This window comes from Diceros bicornis, chromosome 6 (genome assembly GCF_020826845.1).
Source record: "Diceros bicornis minor isolate mBicDic1 chromosome 6, mDicBic1.mat.cur, whole genome shotgun sequence".
Lineage (NCBI taxonomy): Eukaryota > Metazoa > Chordata > Mammalia > Perissodactyla > Rhinocerotidae > Diceros > Diceros bicornis.
This window is the reverse complement of record NC_080745.1, coordinates 67,617,330-67,639,701: the sequence shown is the minus strand read 5'-3', so window position 1 is coordinate 67,639,701 and position 22,372 is coordinate 67,617,330. Positions and strand designations below refer to the sequence as shown.

General features: G+C 39.9%; 1 protein-coding gene across 1 annotated transcript in view; it reads left to right on the top strand.

Moving 5' to 3' along the window:
- The first annotated feature begins 258 nt into the window (after positions 1–258).
- ARL3 (ADP ribosylation factor like GTPase 3) overlaps positions 259–22,372 on the top strand; it is a 33,740-nt gene continuing 11,626 nt past the window's right edge. The window contains exons 1-4 of the mRNA XM_058543895.1: positions 259–276; positions 6,775–6,918; positions 10,132–10,248; positions 22,089–22,139. Of these exons, the coding sequence (XP_058399878.1) occupies positions 274–276; positions 6,775–6,918; positions 10,132–10,248; positions 22,089–22,139 (315 nt within the window). The 5' untranslated portion in view covers positions 259–273. The remainder of the gene's footprint in view (positions 277–6,774; positions 6,919–10,131; positions 10,249–22,088; positions 22,140–22,372) is intronic.

Below are 22,372 nucleotides of genomic sequence, written 5' to 3'. Positions count from 1 at the left end.
CGCCAGCCACGTGGGCGAGACTTCTCTGATGGCGGGGTCTCTATAAACCAGCCGCCGCCTCCCGCAGCTCCAGCAGCCCGCCCGCGCAGTGGGAGGGCACCTTGGCGCGCTTGCGCACTTTGGGGAAAGCGGAGCTGGACCCCGCCCCGCCCTGCTGCTGTGCTCCTCCGCTGTGCGTGCGAGGGACGTCGGGGGCGGTGCCGCAGCAGTTGCCCCTGGTAACGGGGGAGGCAGCAGGAGGAGGAGGAGGAGGAGGAGGGACTCGGCGGGAGGATGGTGAGTGTGGGGGCCTGGGCCCCTCTGGAGGCGGCCGGTCATTCCCCTCCCGTCCCCAGGCCCAGGGCGGGGCACTGTGCTTACAGCCAAGGAGGGAAGGGGACGGCGCTCAGCCTGCTGTCTGGGTCCTGGATTGGTTTCGGGGGGCGGCGGGGAACCCCGAGGGAGACCGGGGCCTGGGGAGGAAGGCGGGGCTTACAAAGGGTCCGAAGCTGGAGGAAGGGGCTGGAAGGGTGCCTGGCTGTCCGCGTACGGAGCCCGGGCTCCATCATTGCTCTGGAGACTGGAATGAGGGCGGATCTGAGGAGCGCGGAGAGCAGCCTCCGCACGCAGGCTTAGATCTTCCCAGGGAATCGGCCTCCCCACGCTGCAGGAAAGTGGGGTCCCCAGGGCCGGGCCAGAAGCGGGGAGAAGGGCCAGCCCTACTGTCTTTGAGGTCGCCCTGGCGGTACCAGGGGAGATAGTAGCCTAGCTCTCCCTTTCCTCGCGGAGTGCGGGCCTCTGGGGGAGGGGTATAAATCCCAGAACACGAAAGAGGTGCCGTTCGGAAGGGATGCCTGGTGGATTTTACGCCGCCTCGGTGACTGCGTGGCTTGCGCGCTTCTGCAATCCCGAGTTATTTATTTATTTGCTGAGAGTTCTGCAAAGTCTGGTTGTTGGTGATGACCAATTTTCCGTTCAATACTTAATCCATGTTGATGGAGCCAGATTTGCTGCCTGCTCTCTAGTATTTCCTTCGGAACCTGTTGCAACCATCTTTTGCATATGTGACCGCACCAGAACCAAAGGTCTTCATCTCAGCTTGGGGTCTGCAAACTAAAAAGAATGAGAAATTAAAACTGGAGAGTGGCCGTCAAGTTGGGGCAAGACTTTTCTCTGACAGACCTAATTAAAGCTTTCCCAACTTGTAAATTATGATGTGCGGTAGATTTGACCGTTGACACTGTTACTTGTTGATTTCTGTGCAGTTAGTTGGAGGATGTTAAAATGGAATTGAGTAGTTTTAGAACTAGTCAAAGAAAAAATGATTTTGAAGTATTCAGAGCAGGTTGGTTGGCTTCCCAGCTGTAAAGAGCCAGCACCCAAACTTAGAGTTACTTCCCTGCACCAACCCCAGTCCTTTTTTGACTTTTAGAAGTGGTTGAACCACTTCTATTGATTTATGAGGTAAGAAAAGCTAGATGTCCACACGGGAAAAAAATACACGTACCCTTGGTCAGATTATGCAAAGAGTAAATTTTGATAGGGAAAAAAATCTCGATTGATTTTACATTGTCAGATTGTTAAAGAGTAGAATTATTTGATCTGAAGTTGTCAATCACATTTCACACTTGCTACATTGCAGTTTTATTAACCTCAGGCTAAACAGATTTTTACATGTTTTCTTTTTATTAATCGTTTATACATGAGCTGTCCATTTAAAGGCTAAGTTTTTCTCAACAAATGAGTACAAATGTAAATATTTACACAGAAAAGAACGAGAATTGAAATGAAAAAGGCATGCCAAGCCAGCAGAGAATGTCATCATAAATGAGAGTTGGCTAACTTTTCCCAGTTTATCAATTAAGAGGACTATGTAATTTCATGATTGTTTACTTTGTAATTACAGGCCACAATAAATTAACCACTTCACCTGTTTCCGGGTGCAGATTGACACTGTATACAACAAATTGACAGTGTATACAACACTGTTGTATACAACTGTTGTATTCAATGATCAAGACAGATTTTGTTTTTCTTTTTCTTTTTTCCTAAAAGGAAGAATAAGAAATTAGGACAGATTCCTCTGGATTCTTTATCTGGTATCCCAAATACATTTTTTTTTCTATCTCCAAAAGTGTGAGCTATTCTTAGAAGTGAAAGTGGAACACAGAATTTAAACGGTCAGGGGTGTGATTAAGTGTGTCACATCTGGTATCTCATGAGCCCCCATGGTAACTGTACAGCTGAATAGTGAGTCTCAGTTTTTTTTTTTTTAAATACCTTCAGCTATGACTAATACATAATTTATTTTTTTTAATTTGGGGTACTGCAACAAAAACCCATTATTGGTTTCTCTGAAATTTAGGGTCAGCTATTTTACCCCTGCCTTATGATACCAAGTCCTTGGTGAAATACTAAGATGACAGTAATTTTAGTGCGTAACTAATACTTGTTATTTAATAGGTGACTCATTCAGGAATTATTTATAGAGTACTTTTAACACATATGTGAACCTAGTGGTCGTTATTGAGCATATTAAACATTTGAAGATTGTTCCCAAGATTATGTTTTCTGGTCAGAAAATGGTCAGTGAAAAGTAAAAAAAAAATAAACACAACTACTGTTTTGAATGCATATTATGCACCATGCTTTACATACCTCATTTAATCTTCATAGCATTTTTCTTGAGATATAAGTATTGTTCCCATTTTCTTGATGAATCTGTGCCCAGGGTTACACATATAGGGAAGTTGAATACAAGTCTATGAAACTCTAAAACCCATATGTTCTTTTCATTAGGACTCTGGTGAAGTAGCAACCTACTCTTCCTGAGGAGATGCCCATATTTTGTTCCTCAGGAAACATTGTATTTATTTAGTAGAGAGATGAGGAGAAAGAATACAAAGTTTGGGTGAGGTTCTCTCTATCAAAGCTATAGGAGTTCCTGGAAATTAATAAGTTCTCACTGGACAGCACCAATTTTTTCATTAGTTTAAAGAGGTAAAAATAAATTGAAGTCATTTCCATTTAAGCTAGTTATGGGGAGTGCATGTACTTGACAGTTTGCTTACTAATTTTATTTATTTATTTATTTATTTATGTATGTATGTATGTGAGGAAGATCAGCCCTGAGCTAACATCCATGCCAATCCTCCTCTTTTGGCTGAGGAAGACCGGCTCTGAGCTAACATCTATTCCCAGCCTTCCTCCTTTTTTTCCCCAAAGCCCCAGTAGATAGTTGCATGTCATAGTTGCACATCCTGGGCCGGCCCCGTGGCTTAGTGGTTGAGTGCGCGCGCTCCGCTGCTGGCGGCAGCTATGACATATAACTATCTACTGGGGCTTTGGGGGAAAAATAAATAAATAAATAAAATTATAGTTGCACATCCTTCTAGTTGCTGTATGTGGGACGCAGCCCCAGCATGGCCGGAGAAGCGGTGCGTCGGTGCACGCCTGGGATCCGAACCAGGGCTGCCAGTAGCGGAGTGCGCGCACTTAACTGCTAAGCCACGGGGCTGGCCCATGCTTACTAATTTTAATATTTACATTTTAGCTGCTCCTCACAGCCACATATATTTACCCTATACCAACACATTCCTCTCTCCTCCTCTGCCACCCTAGTTTCTTTGAACGACCTAGTTTGTATCATTTTAGGTCAGTGCGCCATGCCTCTGCTAGTAGTTAAGCTGATTTTGAGGCAGATAAAATGTCTATAGTCAATAGCACATCTATTCATGATTTGTCTGTAGAAAAGTTTGTTTAAATGTTCTGTGGCTGATCAGACCATTTCTGTTCACCAGGGTGCAGACAACTTGTATACACTCATGCTGATAACATACAATATACAATTAACTAAAGTTCTTGTTTGTGAAGTTGCCTTTATTTAATGTCACCAGAGTACAGATCCTACATAGAGATCGTGTCTGCTTTGCTCACTATTGTAGTTGGAGTACCTTATGAGTGTTTAAAGATAAATGAATGAATGAACGAATGGATGTATATTTTGACCAAAAATACACTTTAAAAATTCATTTCCTTGTATTTATACTGCAAAATTCAGCCCCATGATAAAAGTAACTTTAATGGCTATCTTCCTTCATTTGACATTTAAAATAAAGTATGGATATACATGGATAGAAGCATAGAATAGGTTTATTCTGCTCTCTTATGTCCAGCCTCTTAAATCAGCTTACTTTGTACCTTTCAGGCAGAACCCTGATATCTATAAATGTCCTCTTCCCTATTTAGCAAACCCTGATAATCCTGTGATCCCCTGTCCTCAGTAGTTGGGTTAATATGATGCTGTGTTGTATTCGCATGTGTCTTCCCTAGACCATGCTTGAGATGCCATTTATCGTTTTGCTGGAAGAAAATATTAACTGAACTTTCCATTTCTCTGTAATTTCACTTAATGGGGAAGCATATGAAGTTATTGTTTCCTGATGAAGAAAATTACTCATTAGAAATGTGGAAGTATTATTTTTTATCCCATTAGGTGAATAAAGTTTAGCTATAGTTAGAATGGTTTCTTTCTCATCTGTGCTTTGCTTCTCTCATTTTAAGATGAATAGATATTATGTTTTTCTTTTAATTATTCAATTTCAAATATAAAAAGTCTCAGCGTGCAGAATGCAGTATTTTTATTTACTGACTTTTTTAAAAGAAGAGGCTCATGAGGAAAAGCCTAAAACATTGCATTTTGAACCTTGAATATTTTATAGAAAACAGACCTTCTTTCACGATTTCTACGCCAGTAGATAATGCAGGGTAAGAACTTTACCTGTACTGTCATTTAAAGTACTAATGTGGTAAATTCCGGTTATTTTAGAATTTTATTGGAAGAGATAATGAGGACATCCAATCCAGAACTCAGGAGGAGTAGCACAATGTGTTTTCCCTGTTCTTAGCCTTTTTATATCACCAGTCCCCTGAGGATCTCAGAATTCTAATTTTAACTGTTCTGAAAGGTGGTATTATAAATGAGCGAGTGCAAGGTAGGTGATAGAAGCCAGGGAGACTTCTCATAAATATAGTTTTAAAAAAGAGCAGTGTCAAAGTATTCAAGGCTAGATAAGATAAAAACAAAAGAAAAAAATGTCATGCCTTTAAAAAAAAAGACCTGCCTACCTTTTTTTGTTTGTTTTAAATCTGTTCAGTCTCTCTTCCCCAAGTCTTTTGGTATAGAATTTGCCTTTCTGTCTTAAACTAAACCTTCCATTTTATTGCTGGAAAAAGTGAGGCATAGAGAGGTTAATGTGGTTCTTAGCAAGTCAGTGCAAATACAGTACTAGAAGTGGTAAACAAAGAAATTCTTAATAATTATGCATATTTGCATATCATTATTCAAAGACTCAACTGTTGAGAATTATTTAACAGAATTATTTGATCTTAGTGAACAGACTGGTTTGAATTATTGCCTGGTGCAATGCAGATAAAAAATATAATCATTTTATATAATTGTAAGACAGTTTGAAGGAATTTCTGCTTGGGCTAGTAGAGTAGATTGTATGTCCTTTAAACTCTGGGATTCTTTGATTCTTGTTGTAACCATGCCTCATTGGAACAAGATTGTCAGCTGTAGGACAGAACAAATAACTATCTTATAAGTTTTTTTTATGTTCTTGGGTAAAAAGCATCCTGGTTTACTTCCATCCATAAAAAATAATAAAAACAAGAAACGGAAATATTAGATTACTAGTCAAAAATACCCTGGTTAAATTTTGATGTTTTTTGCTTCATGAGTGACTTTTACAATTCCCTAACTTCTCTGTTGTATCAGATTCTTAATCTAAAAAACATACATAATCTATATCGTGCACCTATCCTGTAAGGGTTTTGTGAAAGTTAGATGATGGTGGAGTAATTTGAACAATGAAGTCTTAAATGTGAACTTAAGATCAAGTCTTTTTTTTTTTTTTTGTGAGGAAGATCAGCCCTGAGCTAACATCCATGCTAATCCTCCTCTTTTTGCTAAGACCGGCTCTGAGCTAACATCTGTTGCCAATCCTCCTCCTTCCGCCCCCCCCCAAAGCCCCAGTAGATAGTTGTATGTCATAGTTGCACATCCTTCCAGTTGCTGTATGTGGGATGCGGCCTCAGCATGGCCGGAGAAGTGGTGTGTCAGTGTGGGTGCGCACCCGGGATCCAAACCGGGGCTGCAAGTATCGGAGCATGCGCAGTTAACCGCTAAGCCACGGGGCCGGCCCTAAGAACAAATCTTAAACAAGAGAGCCCAGATACAATGTTATACAACATTGTTTTGTTTTGTTTTTCCTATAGCACCTTTAAATCTTGCATTAACTTGGGTGGATAATTCTATTTAATTCAACAACTGTTGTCTAGTGTTTGTCTAATAAGTGCCAGGCATTGTGGGAGACAGAAGCTATAGTCCTTACCTGCAAGCAACTTCACTCTAGTAAAGGAGAAAAATACAAAAATCAATTAACCTATTGTCCAATATAATGAGTGGTATGCTCTAGGTTTATGTAAAGGGCTTTAGGAACACGAGTTGAGTAGTAGTTCATACTCCCAGGAGATTTGAGGTGACTGCTAAGCTGGATTAATAGGAGGAGCAGGAATAAGCCATGCTATTTATTAAGCTGCTGAATTTACTAACCTACTTCTGCCAAAACTTAGAAAGGGGAAGCAAATGGAATAAATGACATTAAAGTAGAAAATAATAATAGTTAAGCTCTCCACACCCAAGAACTTTTTTCAAGGAGAAGATATTTTGATGTCCAATAATATCAAAGTCAGTACCCCAAAAGTAATCTGTCTTCTTCATGGTTGTTTAAGGGCTTACTCTCAATTTTGCGTAAATTGAAAAGTGCACCAGACCAGGAGGTGAGAATCCTTCTCCTGGGCTTGGATAATGCCGGCAAGACTACTCTTCTGAAGCAGCTTGCGTCTGAAGACATCAGCCACATCACACCTACACAGGTGAGCGCTGCCTTGGCCTCAGGTGTTTGTGTGACCTATGGAAGATGATAATAGCAATACGAAAGACAAAATGAAAAATAGAGTTTTGTCCACTTCTAAGTTTTGTTACTGAGAAAAGTCTATACAATTGAAAAACAATCTAAGATTTCAAAAATATATCAAGAGATTCCTTTCATATAAGATACATAGAGTAGTTGAGTTCATAGAGACAGGAAGTAGAATAGTAGATTCCAGGGGCTGGAGAGAGTGGGGAATGGGGAGTTTTTGTTTAACAGGCATAGAGAGTCAGTGTTGCAAGATGAAAAACGTTCTATGGATGAATGGTGGTGATGGTTGCACAACGGTGAGAATGTACTTAATGCCACTGACTGTACACTTAAAAATGGTTAAAGTGGTAAATTTTATGTTATGTGTTTTTTACAACAATTTTTGTAAATAAATAATTTAAATAAATATATATGTGTAAATATGTCAAGACACAAACAGTTCCCTCAGATCTAAATGATTACTTTAAAAAATAGTTTTATCTTTTCTGATTATTAAATTAATACATGTAGAAAATACAGAGAATGTATAAAGGGAAAAAACAAAGAGTGCTGTGAGAAAAACCACTGTTAATATTTTAGTGTGTGTTTTTCAGACTTAATAAATACAAATATATATCTGCTTTTAAAATAAAAAACCAATTACCTATATTTTTCAATCCAGCCTCATCAACCCTCCTCCTTCCTAAGGCTAAGGCGTTGGTGATGCTCGCCACGTGGAAGCTGAAAGACAAGTCCTGGTTAGAAGAACTCTAGTCGGCTTCTTGAGACTTCCTTCCCCGTAGGAAATCCTGAGAAAGCTTGACCTTTGGCCAACTAGGGGCTCTGTGGGTCTTAGTCACTTTAAAGTATGTGAGCATGAGAGATTTTAGCAAAACCAGGGTTATTGAGCATTTTCTGTCACTGTAGTGGGATAAGAGCTTGGTGTCAGATTTGAACGGCTGTGCTGGTGTGTGTACTTCACAGCCCATGAGTCTTACTGATTTGCAACTCTTTGCAGAAAAGTCATTTCAGCTGCTACCAAATGAGCAATTTTACAGCTTCTGAACAAATTTAATGTATAGCCTGAGGAGGAGCAAATTACAGTAGTCTAGCCTGGAAGAGCTGAAAACATGTATTAGTGTGTCAGGATTTCTGCGAGAAAAAGAAGGGTTAGGGTTTTTTTAGTATTAGCAATTGGCTGTCTCTCTCAAGAGCACCACTAAAATGAGGACTTCTACATGGTGAACATGGAAATGAGCGCAAAGTTATGGACCTAAAGTTCCAATTCTGACTTTCAGGCTTTGTTTGATGTGTTATAGGTGACTCTATCATTAAATTATGTCAAGGTTTCATATTTATTCTTTAAAAACAAACTTTTATTGTGGTTTTGTTATATATTAGAAAAAGTAATAGATGCTCATTGTAGTAAATTTAGACAGTATAAATAAATAAAATTGAGAAACTAGAAATCATCTATAATGTCCAGTTGTACATAGCCACTGTTAATATTTAGGAATGTAGCTATTCATTTTTTTTCTATGCATATATGTGATAGCTATATTTAAAATAAAAAATAAAAATGGCTCATAGAGAATATGCTGTTTTATATCATCTTTTTCACTTACTAATGTATTTTGAACATCTTTCTACATTCTTATATATGTAAATACTTATGCAAAACACATCTCTAAATGTTTGTACCCATTCATTATTATTTTCTTAGAATAAATTTCTTAGTAGATTTTTTGAGTCTCATGACCTATAGGGTTTTAAGGCAGTTGGTACATATGGTCAAATTCCAGGATTTACTCTTATTTATTTCCTGCTTCATTCCAGAGGGATTTGACATTACTGGATTTGGTATTTAATATTGTAGTTAAGTGTAGAATTTTTAAGCACACAAAAGTGGTTTGTCAATGAGTCTGAATGAAGCTGCCTTTTGCAATAAGCTTAGGCCATTTCCCTTTAGAGTTCTGAAACTTCTCATTTATTCAGTCGTTGGCATTTTAGAGGAGCCGTAGTCAGCATCACCCCCAGTTATCCTCTAGTGACTCTTTATCCTCGGTGGAAATTGGGTGGCAGTGTTCCTGTACCATTGCACTGTGCTTGTCCTCCTGTGCCAGGCAGTAGTGTTGGCAAGCTGCCAGATGAGGCAGATGTTTATGGAAGTGTCCCCAGACCCACTTAACTCCAATTATTCTGGATGAAATGTCACTTCTGTGGTAGCAAGCTGTTGATTAGATTTTTCAAATCCTGATTTCACTATGTCATTCTTGGAAGAAGTTTTTTTTTTTTTTTTATTCTTGCTCATGAAATGCCTTCTCTCGAAACCCCAAAGGTCTTGTTATTTTGTTTCTCTGCACACCAACTCCCAGGTCACAATTCCGCCTCCCCTGATTTGCTTACCGTCCTCAAAGTTCCACCTTGAGTAACTGTACTGAAAATGAGTACTTTCTTTTCAAGTTCATCAGAGATGCATTTGAAAGAACAGTTTCAGATGCCCGCTTGTTTGTTTTCATCACTGCCTGTGATCGAGGGCTCCACTTCACAGCTTGAACGTGCTGTTCCAGCAGGCCCTACCTTCCTCACTAGACAATACTCCAGTTACAGACCAACCTCCCCCATAGGGTCCTGAGTTCAGCTACTTCCTTTTCTTGATTATTCCACATGAGGAGATTTCTTTAATTTTGAGCTGCTCTTCAAGAATCCAGGCTTCCAGGTTGTAGCTCTTTCCTCTTTTTAAACTTAACATTTGTTCTGTTCTGTTGAGTCTTCAGATTTAGCTTCAGTTTTTTGTTAGTTACGTGTAATGTCCTGTTAAATTTTACCATCCTGAGAACTCATCAGAGGCTGTGGTCTGTGTTCATTATCAGAGCTATTCTTATACCATGTTGTCTTCAGCAGTTTGTGTGTGTGCGTATGTGTGTGCGCGCGCACACGTGCTCATTGTAGAAAGTGTCATGTTAGCCATGGCATTACTAACACTGACTCCGCAACCTGAATGAAGTAAGCATGTATAAATATATTTCTTTCCTCCCTATCATAGCAAACTGTTTTCAGTATGAGTAGTCTCGCCTCTGGAAGTGTACTTCATAATTAATAAATAACATAGCTGTTAAATATAACTGTCAGAATTATGATCTCAAAGCTTAATAAAACTTGGTGTTTTTGCCTCTGTCTGTTTCAGGGTTTTAACATCAAAAGTGTACAATCACAAGGTTTTAAACTGAATGTCTGGGACATTGGTGGACAGCGGAAAATCAGACCATACTGGAGGAATTATTTTGAAAATACTGATATTCTCGTAAGTACTCCTTCTGATGCACTAATTTAATTCATAATCTTTTCTGCCATCTGTTAGGAACGTTAACACTGTAATGTTCTTTCTTGTCAGTAATTCCATTGCCATAACATTGACCACTGTGAACTTATGGCTAGCAGAGGCTGCAGATTGTGAGGGAGAAACATCTTTGTATAACTTCGTATAACACACCCACCTTGGCAAATAAGGTATTTATTAATTACCATAGTGATTTGAACAGCAAAAAGGAAGTCAGAAGATCATGCCACTGACTCCCTCATCCCAAGGAAATCAACAAATCAAGTGTATCCCAAAGAGAGCAACCAAAGAGAGCAACCAAGATAGTGAAAGTCTTGGAAACAAGGATCAATAAGGAGTGGTTGAAAGATCTGACAATCCCTTTCCTGGAAAAGAAAACGCTTGGAACTGTTGTCAGTTGCTTCAAGAACTATCTTAAGTCAGAGAGATTAGCCTCATCATGAATTGTTCTAGAGGACTGGGTGAGGAGCAGTTTGGAGAGTATTAGGTGTTAGAGTTTAATTCAGAATAAGGAAGAAGTTTGCTATAATTGTAACTGTCTAGCGGTAGGAGAAGCTGCCTCATGCACTGGGGACTCCCTGGCTCAGGTGGCATTCATTCAGGCAGAGGCCAAGATTTTAGCTCCCAGCTCACTGTCATGTTCTCTAGGACCACTGTTTCAGAGTTCTTGGAGATTTCACTGTCCACGTACGTGATTTCTCTAATACCTCAGCCTCTCAATTCCTCCCTCTCCCCACCAGTGATCTTGTCATCCACCCTGCCTCAGCCACTCACTCTCATGATCATACCCTAAAACTGGGGGGTCTCCTGAGCTTGGATAGGAAAAAAAATTGCATATTATTTTCATTAACCTCTAACTGAAAGTTCGCATTTACTCCAATTATGACCATAGACATTTAACTGCAATAATATCAGCCATGTCGATGTCTTCGTTACCAGTAGAGATCATCTTGTACCTCGAATAGCTTCCTCTCTGCCGCTGCTTCCTCTACGTCTCTTTCTACTGGATCACTCCTATCAGCAATGCACACATCCCGTAGTTTCTCTTGTTTAAAAACAAAAAACTCTTGTCCTGACCGTACATCCTTCTCTAGATACTGTCCCATTCCTCAGCCTCTCTTTACAACGAAACTACTTAAAAGAGTTTCCTCTGCTCTCTTTCTCCACTTCCTCTCCTCCCAGTCACTCAGAACCCTCAGAGTTCCACATTGCCGAGTCCAGTGTTTGGTTTTCAGTACTCATCTTACCCGACCTCTCAGCACATTTAGCGAAAGTTGGTCATGCTGTTCTTGAAACATAGTCTTTCCTTGGCTTCAGGAATATCGTTCTGTCTTGGTTTTCCTCCTGTCTCGCTGGCTACTCCTCCTTAATCTCCATTGCTGTATTTTTCCTTGACTCCCAAACTCCAAGTGTTGGAGTGCCCCAGAGTTCAGGCCTGTGCTTTTCTTCTCTAAGTAGCTACTCAGGTGACTTCTTCCAATTTCAAGGTGTTAATCACCACCTGCAGGCTGGTGAATCCCATGCTGTTCTCTCCAACCTGGAACTCAGTTTCATATGAAGCCAGTTGCATGTATTCGACATCTCCACTTTGGTGGCTAGTAAGTCCCCTCTCCTCAGCGTGTCCCAAACCAGATTCCTGTCTTCATCCACCCCTGCCCAAACCTGTTCCTCCTACAGTCTTCTCAGTAAATGACAGTTCCATTCATCCAAAAGTGCTGGAGTCCTTCTTGGCTCCTTTTCCTCTCATTCCCCTCGTCTGATTCATCAGCCAATCCTGTCAATTCTACCCTCAAAATATTTCTAGAATCTGACCACTTCTTTCCACCTCCACTGCTACTGTGCATTAATTATTGCAACATCATTTTAACTAGTCTCCTTACTTCTGCCTTGCCCTCTGAAGACCCTTCTCAACACTGTAGCTGTAGGGATCCTGTTAAAACATAAGCTTCCCATGTCAGAATCAAAGCCAAGGTCCTTACAGTGGCTGCCTTCTGGCTTCTCTTACCTGTCTGACTTACCTTCCCTTCTCTAAGGCGGTGCCAGCCACACTGGCCTTCTTGCTGTTCCTGGAACACGCATGCTCCCACCTCGGGGCCTTTGTCATTGCTGTTTCCAATGCTAGAATTCTTTTTCCTTAGATATCCTCATGGCTTATTCCTTCATCTCCCTCAACTCTTTGCCCACATGTCGCCTTATCAGTGAGACCTTCCCTGGTTGCTGTACTTAAAATTGTGACCCCCAACCCCACCCTTCTGGCACTATGATTTTTCTTGCTTTTTTTTTTTCCCTCCATCAGACCTATCAGTACCTATCATCTCAGGCGTATTTTTATTTATTACCTCTCTCCCCCATTGGAATGTAAGCTCCATGAAGACAGGAATTTTGCTTTTTTTTTTCCGACTGATGTATACCCAGTGCTCAGTAAAGTACTGAATAAATGAAATGGATAGTTGTTATAGATGTATTCTGACATTAGATAGAACGTGGAGTTCTGTAACTTCTAAATTCCCTTCCAGCTGAGGTTCTATGATTCTGTATCATTGTGGTCAAGTCCAGGGGCTTGTTAATTCCTTCTGTAAGGTAGAGCATCTACTTCACGGGGCGTTTATGAGAAGTAGTGAATTCATTCACTCGCCATGATTCTTAAATGGAGAATAATACCAAAATATAAAATTGTACTATCATCAAATCAATACACACATTTGAGGTACTTAGAGGAGCATCACACAGGCTCATCATATTTCTGGCCCTTGGTGAAGCTAAGTTCCAGTATGTTCCCAGTGCCAGGTTAAAAGTTAAAATGGATGAAAAGAAAAAGATGCATCTATCTATCTATCCATCTATTCAACCAGTTATTCTTCCAAAATGTATTATATACCTTCTAGGAGAATAGAAGAGAAATGTTGGGGGAAAAGAAAAATTTTCCCTTTAAGACAAAAAGAAAGTTCTTTCTGTAATCTCAAATGATGTGTCCATTCTTGAAATATAATTGTATAATTTTAGAAATTTTCAAATTTATGCGAAGGTCAAGAAAATAGAGCAAGAAAAAGAAAAGGGTCGGGCCGGCCCCGTGGCTTAGTGGTTGAGTGCGCGCGCTCCGCTGCTGGCGGCCCGGGTTCGGATCCCGGGCGCGCACCGACGCACCGCTTCTCTGGCCATGCTGAGGCCGCGTCCCACGTACAGCAACTGGAAGGATGTGCAGCTATGACATACAACTATCTACTGGGGCTTTGGGGGGGGGGGATAAATAAAATCTTAAAAAAAAAAAAAAGAAAAAAAGAAAAGGGTCAAGAAGTATAATGAAACTCTAGATACCTACCCAGCACCCAACTTCCTTAATTTCAATTTTGGCAATGTGTTTTAATCTCCTCTAACACCACTTTTTTTTTTTTAAGTATTTTAAAGCAAATCCAAGCTATCATATTGTTTCATTCACGAATATTTGAAATATAAATTTGAAAGAGCAGTCTCTAAATTGTGATATGAAACTACATATTATAAAAACTGACCATTAAAAGTCTTTCAAATCCCAAAAATCAACAGGGAAACTCTTGGAACTAATAAGTGATTATAGCAAGTTTGCAGAATACAAGGTTAGTATACCAAAGTCAGTTGTTCTATATACCGGCAATGAACAATTGGAATTTGAAATGAAAAGCAAAATACCATTTTCATTAGCACCCCCAAAAAAAAAAGAAGTACTTAGGCATAAATCTAACAAAATATGTATAGGATCTATATGAGGAAAACTACTAAACTAATAAAAGAAATCAAAGAAGATCTAAACAAATGGGGAGATACTCCATATTGATGGATTGGAAGACTTAATATTGTTAAGATGTCAGTTCTACCAAACTTGATCTATAGATTATATATATAGATCAACTGTAACTTCAACGTAATTCTAATCAAAATCCCAGTGAGTTATTTTATGGATATTGACAAACTGATTCTAAAGTTTATATGGAAAGGCAAAAGATCCAGAATAGCCAACACAATACTGAAGAACAAAGTCAGAGGAGTGACACTACCTGACTTCAGGACTTTTTATAAAGCCACGGTAATCAAGACAGCCTGTGTCGGAGAAAGAATAGACAAACTGATCAATGGAACAGGATGGAGAGCCCAGAAATAGACCCACGTGAATATTGTCAACTGATCTTTGACAAAAGAGCAAGACAGTTCAACAGAGGAAGGGTAATCTTTTCAGCAAATGGTACTAGAACAATGGAACATCCATATGCAACCATATGCAAAAAATAAATAAATAAATAAAAGAATGTAGACACAGTCTTACCCCTTTCACAAACATTAACTCAAAATGGATCTCAGACCCAAATGTAAAACCTAAAACTATAAAATTTCTAGAAGATAATATAGGAGAAAAATCTAGGTGACCTTGGGTTTGGCAGTGAGGTTTTATTATTTTTTTTTTTTCTAATTTTTTTTTTTTTGTGAGGAAGATTAGCCTCTGAGCTAACATCTGATGCCAGTCCTCCTCTTTTGCTGAAGAAGATTGGCCCTGGGCTAACATCCCTGCCCATCTTCCTCTACTTTATATGGGACCCTGCCACAGCATGGCTTTACAAGTGGTAGATCAGTGCATGCCCAGGATCCAAACCTGCAAACCCCGGGCCGCCAAGGTGGAGTGCACGCACTTAACTGCTACACCACCAGGCCGGCTCTGGCAATGAGGTTTTAGATACAAAACCAAAAGCACAATCCATGAAAGAAAAAATTATAAATTGGGCTTTATTAGAATTTCAAACTTCTGCTCTGAGAAAGACACTGTTAAAAGAATGAAGAAGTAAGCCACAGACAGGTATTTGCAAAACAAGTATCTGATGAAGTACTTGTATCCAAAATATACAAAGAACTCCTAAAACTCAACAATAAGAAAACAAACAACCCAATTAAAAATGGGCAAAAGATTTGAACAGACAACTCACCAATGAAGATACACAGGAGCATATGAAAAAATGCTCCATATCATATGTCGTTAGGGAATTGCAAATTATGATAACAATGAAATACCACTACATACTTACTAGAATGGCTAAAATCCAAAAAACTGACAATACCAAATGCTGACAAGGATGTAGAACAACAGGAACTCCTATTCACTGCTGGTGGGAACGCAAAATGGTCCAACCACTTTGGAAGAGTGTTTGCAGTTTTTTACAAAGCTAAACATAGTCTTACCATACTATGTGATCCAGTGATCTGTCAATCACTCTTCAAGCTACCTACCCAATTAGTTGAAAACTTATGTCCACACAAAATCCTGCACGTGAATGTTCATAGCAGCTTTATTCCTAATTGCCAAAAACTAGAAGCAACTAAGATGTCCTTCAATAGGTAAATGAATAAACAAACTGTGGTATACCCATATAGTGGGGTATGGTTCAATGATAAAAAGAAATGAGCTATCAAGCCACAGAAAGACATGTAGGAACCTTATTATTTTTTTTTTAACTTTTATTTTATTATTTTTTTTATTTATTTTTTCCCCCAAAGCCCCAGTAGATAGTTGTATGTCATAGCTGCACACCCTTCTAGTTGCTGTATGTGGGATGCGGCCTCAGCATGGCCAGACAAGCGATGTGTCAGTGCGCACCTGGGATCCGAACCCGGGCCACCAGCAGCGGAGCGCGCGCGCTTAACCGCTAAGCCACGGGGCCGGCCCTGTAGGAACCTTAAATGCATGTTGCTAAGTAAAAGCCAAGCTGAAAATGATACATACTCTGTGTTTCCAACTATATGACATTTTTTGAAGGCAAAACTATAGAAATTATAAAAATCTCTGTAAGTAAAAGGTTAGTAGTTGCCGGAGTTCTGGGAGTAGGGAGGGAAGGGATGAATAGGTGACATACAGAGAATGTTTAGAGTGATGAAACTATTCTTATGAAACTTTAATGGTGGATACATGTCATTATGGGTTTGTCAAAACCCAGAGAACTTTAGAACACAAAGAATGAACCTAGGGCCGGCCCCGTGGCTTAGCGGTTAAGCGTGCACGCTCCGCTACTGGCGGCCCAGGTTTGGATCCTAGGCGTGCACTGATGCCCCACTTCTCTGGCCATGCTGAGGCCACGTCCCACATACAGCAACTAGAAGGATGTGCAACTATGACATACAACTACCTACTGAGGCTTTGGGGGAAAAAAAAAAAAGGAGGAGGATTGGCAATAGATGTTAGCTCAGAGCCGATCTTCCTCAGCAAAAAGAGGAGGATTAGCACGGATGTTAGCTCAGGGCTGATCTTCCTCACAAAAAAAAAAAAGAGTGAAGCTAATGTATCAATGTTTGTTGATTAATTGTAATAAATGTACCACACTAATGCAAAGTGTTACTAGGGGAAACTGGGGTTGAGAGTGGAAGAGGGGTAGGTACATGGAACTCTCTGTGCTATCTATTCAATTATTCTGTAAATCTAAAGCTGCTAAAAAATTTAAGTGAATTAATTGTTAAAAAGCTATAGATTCAAGTTAAATCATTATGCTGTACACCTTAAACTTCTACAGTGCTGTATGCCAGTTATATCTCAATAAAACTGGGGGTAAAAAAAGCTATAGATTCTCTTTTGCTTTTTGAGTCAAGAGTTGGGAAAAAGCAGATGACTGAGAGAAATAACAGTTCTATCTGTTCATCTGCAGGATTAAGGTACTTTGAAAGAAATACCCAAATAAGAGCAGTTTATAAGGACATTAATGACTCTGAGGCTCCATAAGGAGGTCTCAGAAACTTGCTGGTCTACAGGTCAGGATAATTTTAAATCATAAGCTCTCACACCTTGAGGGTAGACTGCAAGGTAGTTGCAATATGACTCTGAATTCCACACTTCTCTTTAGCTGAGAGCGCCTAGGAATTAGTACAATCCAGCAAAAATGAATCCAGAGCAAATCCAGAGGAGCTTTCTCCAGCTACGTTACACTGCCAGTACAAGACAGTATTTTGGATTCAGAGTCAACCTTTCATTATTTTCCAGAGCCATTTAGGCTGAACAAGTCTTGGGGGGCAGGTGAGTCCCCAGGATTAGAGTCTAAGGCCTTGTGACTCTTAGCCCTGTCTGCCAGTTTGTTGCAGCTTAAGAGTGGCAGTGGTTGATGGGTTATATTAGTTTGTCTGTCTGTATTTAATAGTCTTCCATTGTGAGTTGAAAAGGCCTATTACACTAGACTTCACACTGCCCAGAAGAGCAGGGCTAGGGCTTGACACATTGAGTTGCCTGGTTAACTCTTCAGTTATCTCGAGAGTGCCATAATGAATTCTTGCTTTAGGGCAGGTGTCAACAAACTGATCCAGCCTGCCTCCTGTTATTGTATAGACTGTGAGCTAATAATAGTTTTTACATTTTTAAATAGTTGGAAAAAAATCAAAAGAAGAGTAAGATTTCATGACACATGAAAATGATATGAAATTCTAATTTCAGTGTCCATAAAGTTCTGTTGGAACACAGCCACATCCATTTCTTTACATATTTTTTATGGTTGCTTTCGCACTATAACAGCAAAGTTCACTAGTTGTGAAGGAGATTGTATGGGCCGCAAAGCCTAAAGTATTTACCATCTGACCCCTTAACAGAAAAAGATTGTCCATCCCCACTTGAGAGCATTAAATGGTTCCCTAGAAGTTTGAAAAGAGTCAGGGCAACTCCTAAAAGTGCCAAAGTTATTCTCAGGAAAGATGACACTTAGAACATCTGACTTCAGCTTTATTAATTTGGGAGACGTGACTAAGAAATAAAACCTGAGGTGTGATAGAAGGGAGGGGATAGGATGTCTTCCGTTTCTCATAGGCCAGGCAATAACAGCCTTTTGATAGATAAAAATGCATAATTTTTTTCAAGGTATATTCATATTACTACTAAACTCCATTTACTTATGATTATCAGTTTTGTGTTTAAATGTAATGTAATTTAAACAAAGTAACTTTGTCATCATTTCCATATTGAAAGTGTAGAACATCAAGTGAGATAGATCTCAAACAACTGTCTCTTGTATTATTTCCATAAGGTCACTCACACTTGAGCATCAATACTACTAGAGCACAAATAATTGAAAACCACAAGTTATCCAGAAACCTTATTTGTCAGTTTCAGCCTCCTCTTAGACTTTTGCTCAAGCTATCAATAAAAAGCCACACTTTTTAGTGTCATCTCTTCTTGTCTCTCCTACCCCTCTGGTGGAGAAATACTTAGGAGCCATAAAATGGCCAAAAGGTGGCAGCAGGAGGGAGGAGGACCAGAAGCAAGAGGAGAAACAAAGAGCCCTCCGTTCACACGCTGGATAATCAGTCTGTGGATAATCCAGCATTGGTTGAACTTCTATCAAGAAAAAGTCTTGGGGCCGGCCCCGTGGCCTAGCAGTTAAGTTTGCACGCTCCACTTTGGCGGCCCGGGATTCACAGTTTTGGATCCCGGGCACGGACGTGTGCACTGCCTATCAAGCTATGCTGTGGCAGCATCCCATATAAAAAGTAGGGGAAGATGGGCATGGATGTTAGCCCAGGGCCAATCTTCCTCAGCAGGAAGAGGAGGATTGGCAACAGACGTTAGCTCAGGGCTAATCTTCCTCACCAAAAAAAAAAGAACAAGTCTTTTTCTCTAGGTCTTTCTCCCACAACCAAATAAGAATTTCAAAGCGGTTGCCAAGGAAGATGTGAATTGGCTTTGCTTAAAGCATCATTCTCATTCTGGGTGCCATGGATTATAACTTTATGTTAGAATAGGTTTATAAAACTTGAGTTGTGAAAGTCCATAATATTTTAAGATCAGTTAAAAGCACTATAAATGTTTAATTTTCTCTGATACTTTCTGCGTACTTTTTATTGATTATTTTTTGAGTAAAATTTTTAAAAATCTTTTTTACATGACTCGATTAACAGCTATGATATTAAAAAAAAAAAGAAGAAAAAAAAAGACAGCTATCCTTATCCTTAGCTATTGCCCAGAAGAAAACAGATACTTGCATGAAGAAACGGGCAGCGCTGCGGAGGGGGCACCCAGGAGAAGAGCCTGCCGCTGCGGAAATACAAACCTTTGGGATCACCAGCAGCTTGTGCTTGTGACTGTTTCACTTGGCCCTTTTAATAAACGGGGCAGTTGTTTGATAGACTTCCTCCTGGAATTAGTGTGCAGTCATCTTCAAATTTTATAAAAGTTATGTGAGAAAAATGCTAAATGATGGGAAGAATTTATGTATAGTTAAGGAAAAACCTCCTTTTGAATCTTGTAATGAAAATGTTTCCTGTGAAATTTCATGTCAAAGCGGTACATAGCAAGCAATTTAGCAAGTAATTGTATGTGCAAGTTAAAACTTTCTTCTCATTGACCTTCAGCCTCTGGATTCTCTGGTCTTTAACTGGTCATCTTTCTTGTCTACTGTTAAAACTATCTTTCTGTTCCTCCTTTTTTTGTGTGTGTGTGAGCAAGATCAGCCCTGAGCTAACATCTGTGCTAATCCTCCTCTTTTTGCTGAGGAAGACCGGCTCTGAGCTAACATCTATTGCCAATCCTCCTCCTTTTTTTTTTTTCCCCCAAAGCTCCAGTAGATAGTTGCATGTCATAGTTGCACATCCCTCTAGTTGCTGCATGTGGGACGCGGCCTCAGCATGGCTGGAGAAGCGGTGCGTCGGTGCGCGCCCGGGCTCCGAACCCGGGCCGCCAGTAGCGGAGCGCGAGCACTTAACCGCTAAGGCACGGGGCCAGCCCTCCGTTCCTCCTTATTCTCTCCCAACTGTCTGTTTTTCATCATATCAAACATCTGTTTCTGCATAGTGACTTATCAGACAGTATTGGATTTGGGGTCTCTGTGGTGTGCAGAGCCCATTAACGCAAGTATTGACATTGAGTTGGAGTAATTTTAACAACAACAATAATATGGCCACAAAAAAAAAAAAAACAACACTGAGACCAAACACATCCATCCTTCCTCCTCCTATGATGCTCCATGAAAGAAACACGGATATAAACAAGGTATTCTTCAGAGAAAAGGCTGAACTTGGTTTCTGGTATAATATTTAGGGACTCTAAAGGAGAGAGCATTAAGCAAAGGAACTTTAATTGTTTTTTTCCTTTCAAAAGAGAGTGAGTTTTCAGAGTAGCACAGAATTTGACTTGCATACAGAAATGCCTATGTGCATTATAGTATATCAGTTTATATAATTTCAGGCATGTAAAAGTGAGAGTTGAAGATCGCTTTTTGTTATTGTTTTTAAATGAATATGCTCTTTCAAAAGAGTGTTTCCGTTATTCCATTCGTTTAATTCTAAACAATTCTAATCTCTTTTTTTTTTTTTTTTTTTTGGTGAGGAAGAGCAGCCCTGAGCTAACATCCATGCCAATCCTCCTCTTTTTGCTGAGGAGGACTGGCCCTGGGCTAACATCCGTGCCCATCTTCCTCCACTTTATGTGGGACGCCGCCACAGCATGGCCTGACAAGTGGTGTGTCGGTGCGCTCCTGGGATCCGAACCCGGGCCGCCAGCAGGGGAGCGCACGCACTTAACCACTACACCATGGAGCAGGCCCCTAAACAATTCTAAATTCTTTAAAAAAAATTGAAAATTTGTTAATTTTTAAGATTAGCAAGTGGGAAGACATTTAATACACTATTTAATGAAAAAAAAAGGACTACAAAATTATATCTCTAGTTTTCTTTTTTTGATTTTCATATGAAGAAGAATTAGAAGGGAACTTTCATAGGAAATTAAAATAATTAATGTATTTGGGTTTTGTAACTATAGGTGATTTTTCTTTCCTTTTTGGTCTTACCTTATGTCCCTTATGGTTGTTATAGGATGTCATTTATGCAGTAAATAAAATTCAGTGATGGGAGAGAAAGCTTGGGATTTGTGATTGATTCATGGTGAATCTCAAGACTTCTCTCACTCTGGCCTCTGCCCTTGCTGTTGCCAGTGTTTGATCTTCAACTCCTAGCAGCCTATGGAGGTGGATGTGGGATGGAGATCACTGGGTCTCCTGCCTCATCAGCACCTGAAGTCAGCATGTAGTTAATACTGCAGATGTGCTTCAGAGTGATGATGTCTGAGGACTGTAGGATTTGTAACTGCCTCAAAACACCATCCTGTCCTGACAGTTGGGACACAGTACTGCAGAGTGCTTCAGAGCAACGGTGGACTTGACTGTCAGGCATGCCTGAGCTTGAATCCCAGTTTTGTCAAGTACCAGATTTAACTTAGGCAAGTTACTTAACTTCTTTGGGCTTATGTTTATTTATGTTTAAATGGGAAAATAACGAAGTCTATCCCATAGAGTCACGAGGATTTATAGGGTAAATCTAGTAAGAATGTTTAGTGAGTGCCCCTTAAATGTGGCTATTTTTTTTCCTAAATATAGCTATTTATTTTTTTTTGCTTGAGGAAGATTAGCCCTGAGCTCACATCTGTGCCAGTCTTCCTCTATTTTGTACGTGGGATGCCTCCACAGCATGGCTGATGAGTAGAGTAGGTCTGCGCCCAGGATCCGAAGCCGCAAACCCAGGCCACCGAAGCAGAGCGCACAGAACTCTAACCACTCGGCCATGGGGCTGGCCCCCAAATGTAGCTATTTTTATTCTGCTTGGCTCCCCTGACTTTCTACTTTGGAGCTTTGCTGAAGGTATTTTCTAGGCAGCCCCCATTTAATTAATTAATGTGTTTATTTTGCATCCATAGATGATGTAAGAGCTACCAGCTCAATTTCTTTGTGCTAATGTGAAATCTGCTGATGGGGGATCATCTGCTCCTTCAGTTGTCATTTTTCCATATCTGCTTATTGAAGTAACATTCTTCTTTTGCTTTACAGATATATGTAATTGACAGCGCAGACAGAAAAAGATTTGAAGAGACGGGTCAGGTAAATAATTCTTCTGTTGAGATATTTCCCAGATAACTGGTATTCATTAATCTACCTTGTAAATGTATGAGAGGAAGGGAGGTATTTTTCATTTAACCTTTGCAGTTTAAACAAGACAGTCATTCTGGCAAGCAGGCAGAAATATCAGTTGCCTAAAAAGAAATTAGGTGAAAATCCTTTAAACAATTTTTTGATTAAAGCCTTTTAGTTTTAATCAAATTAAATAAGATACA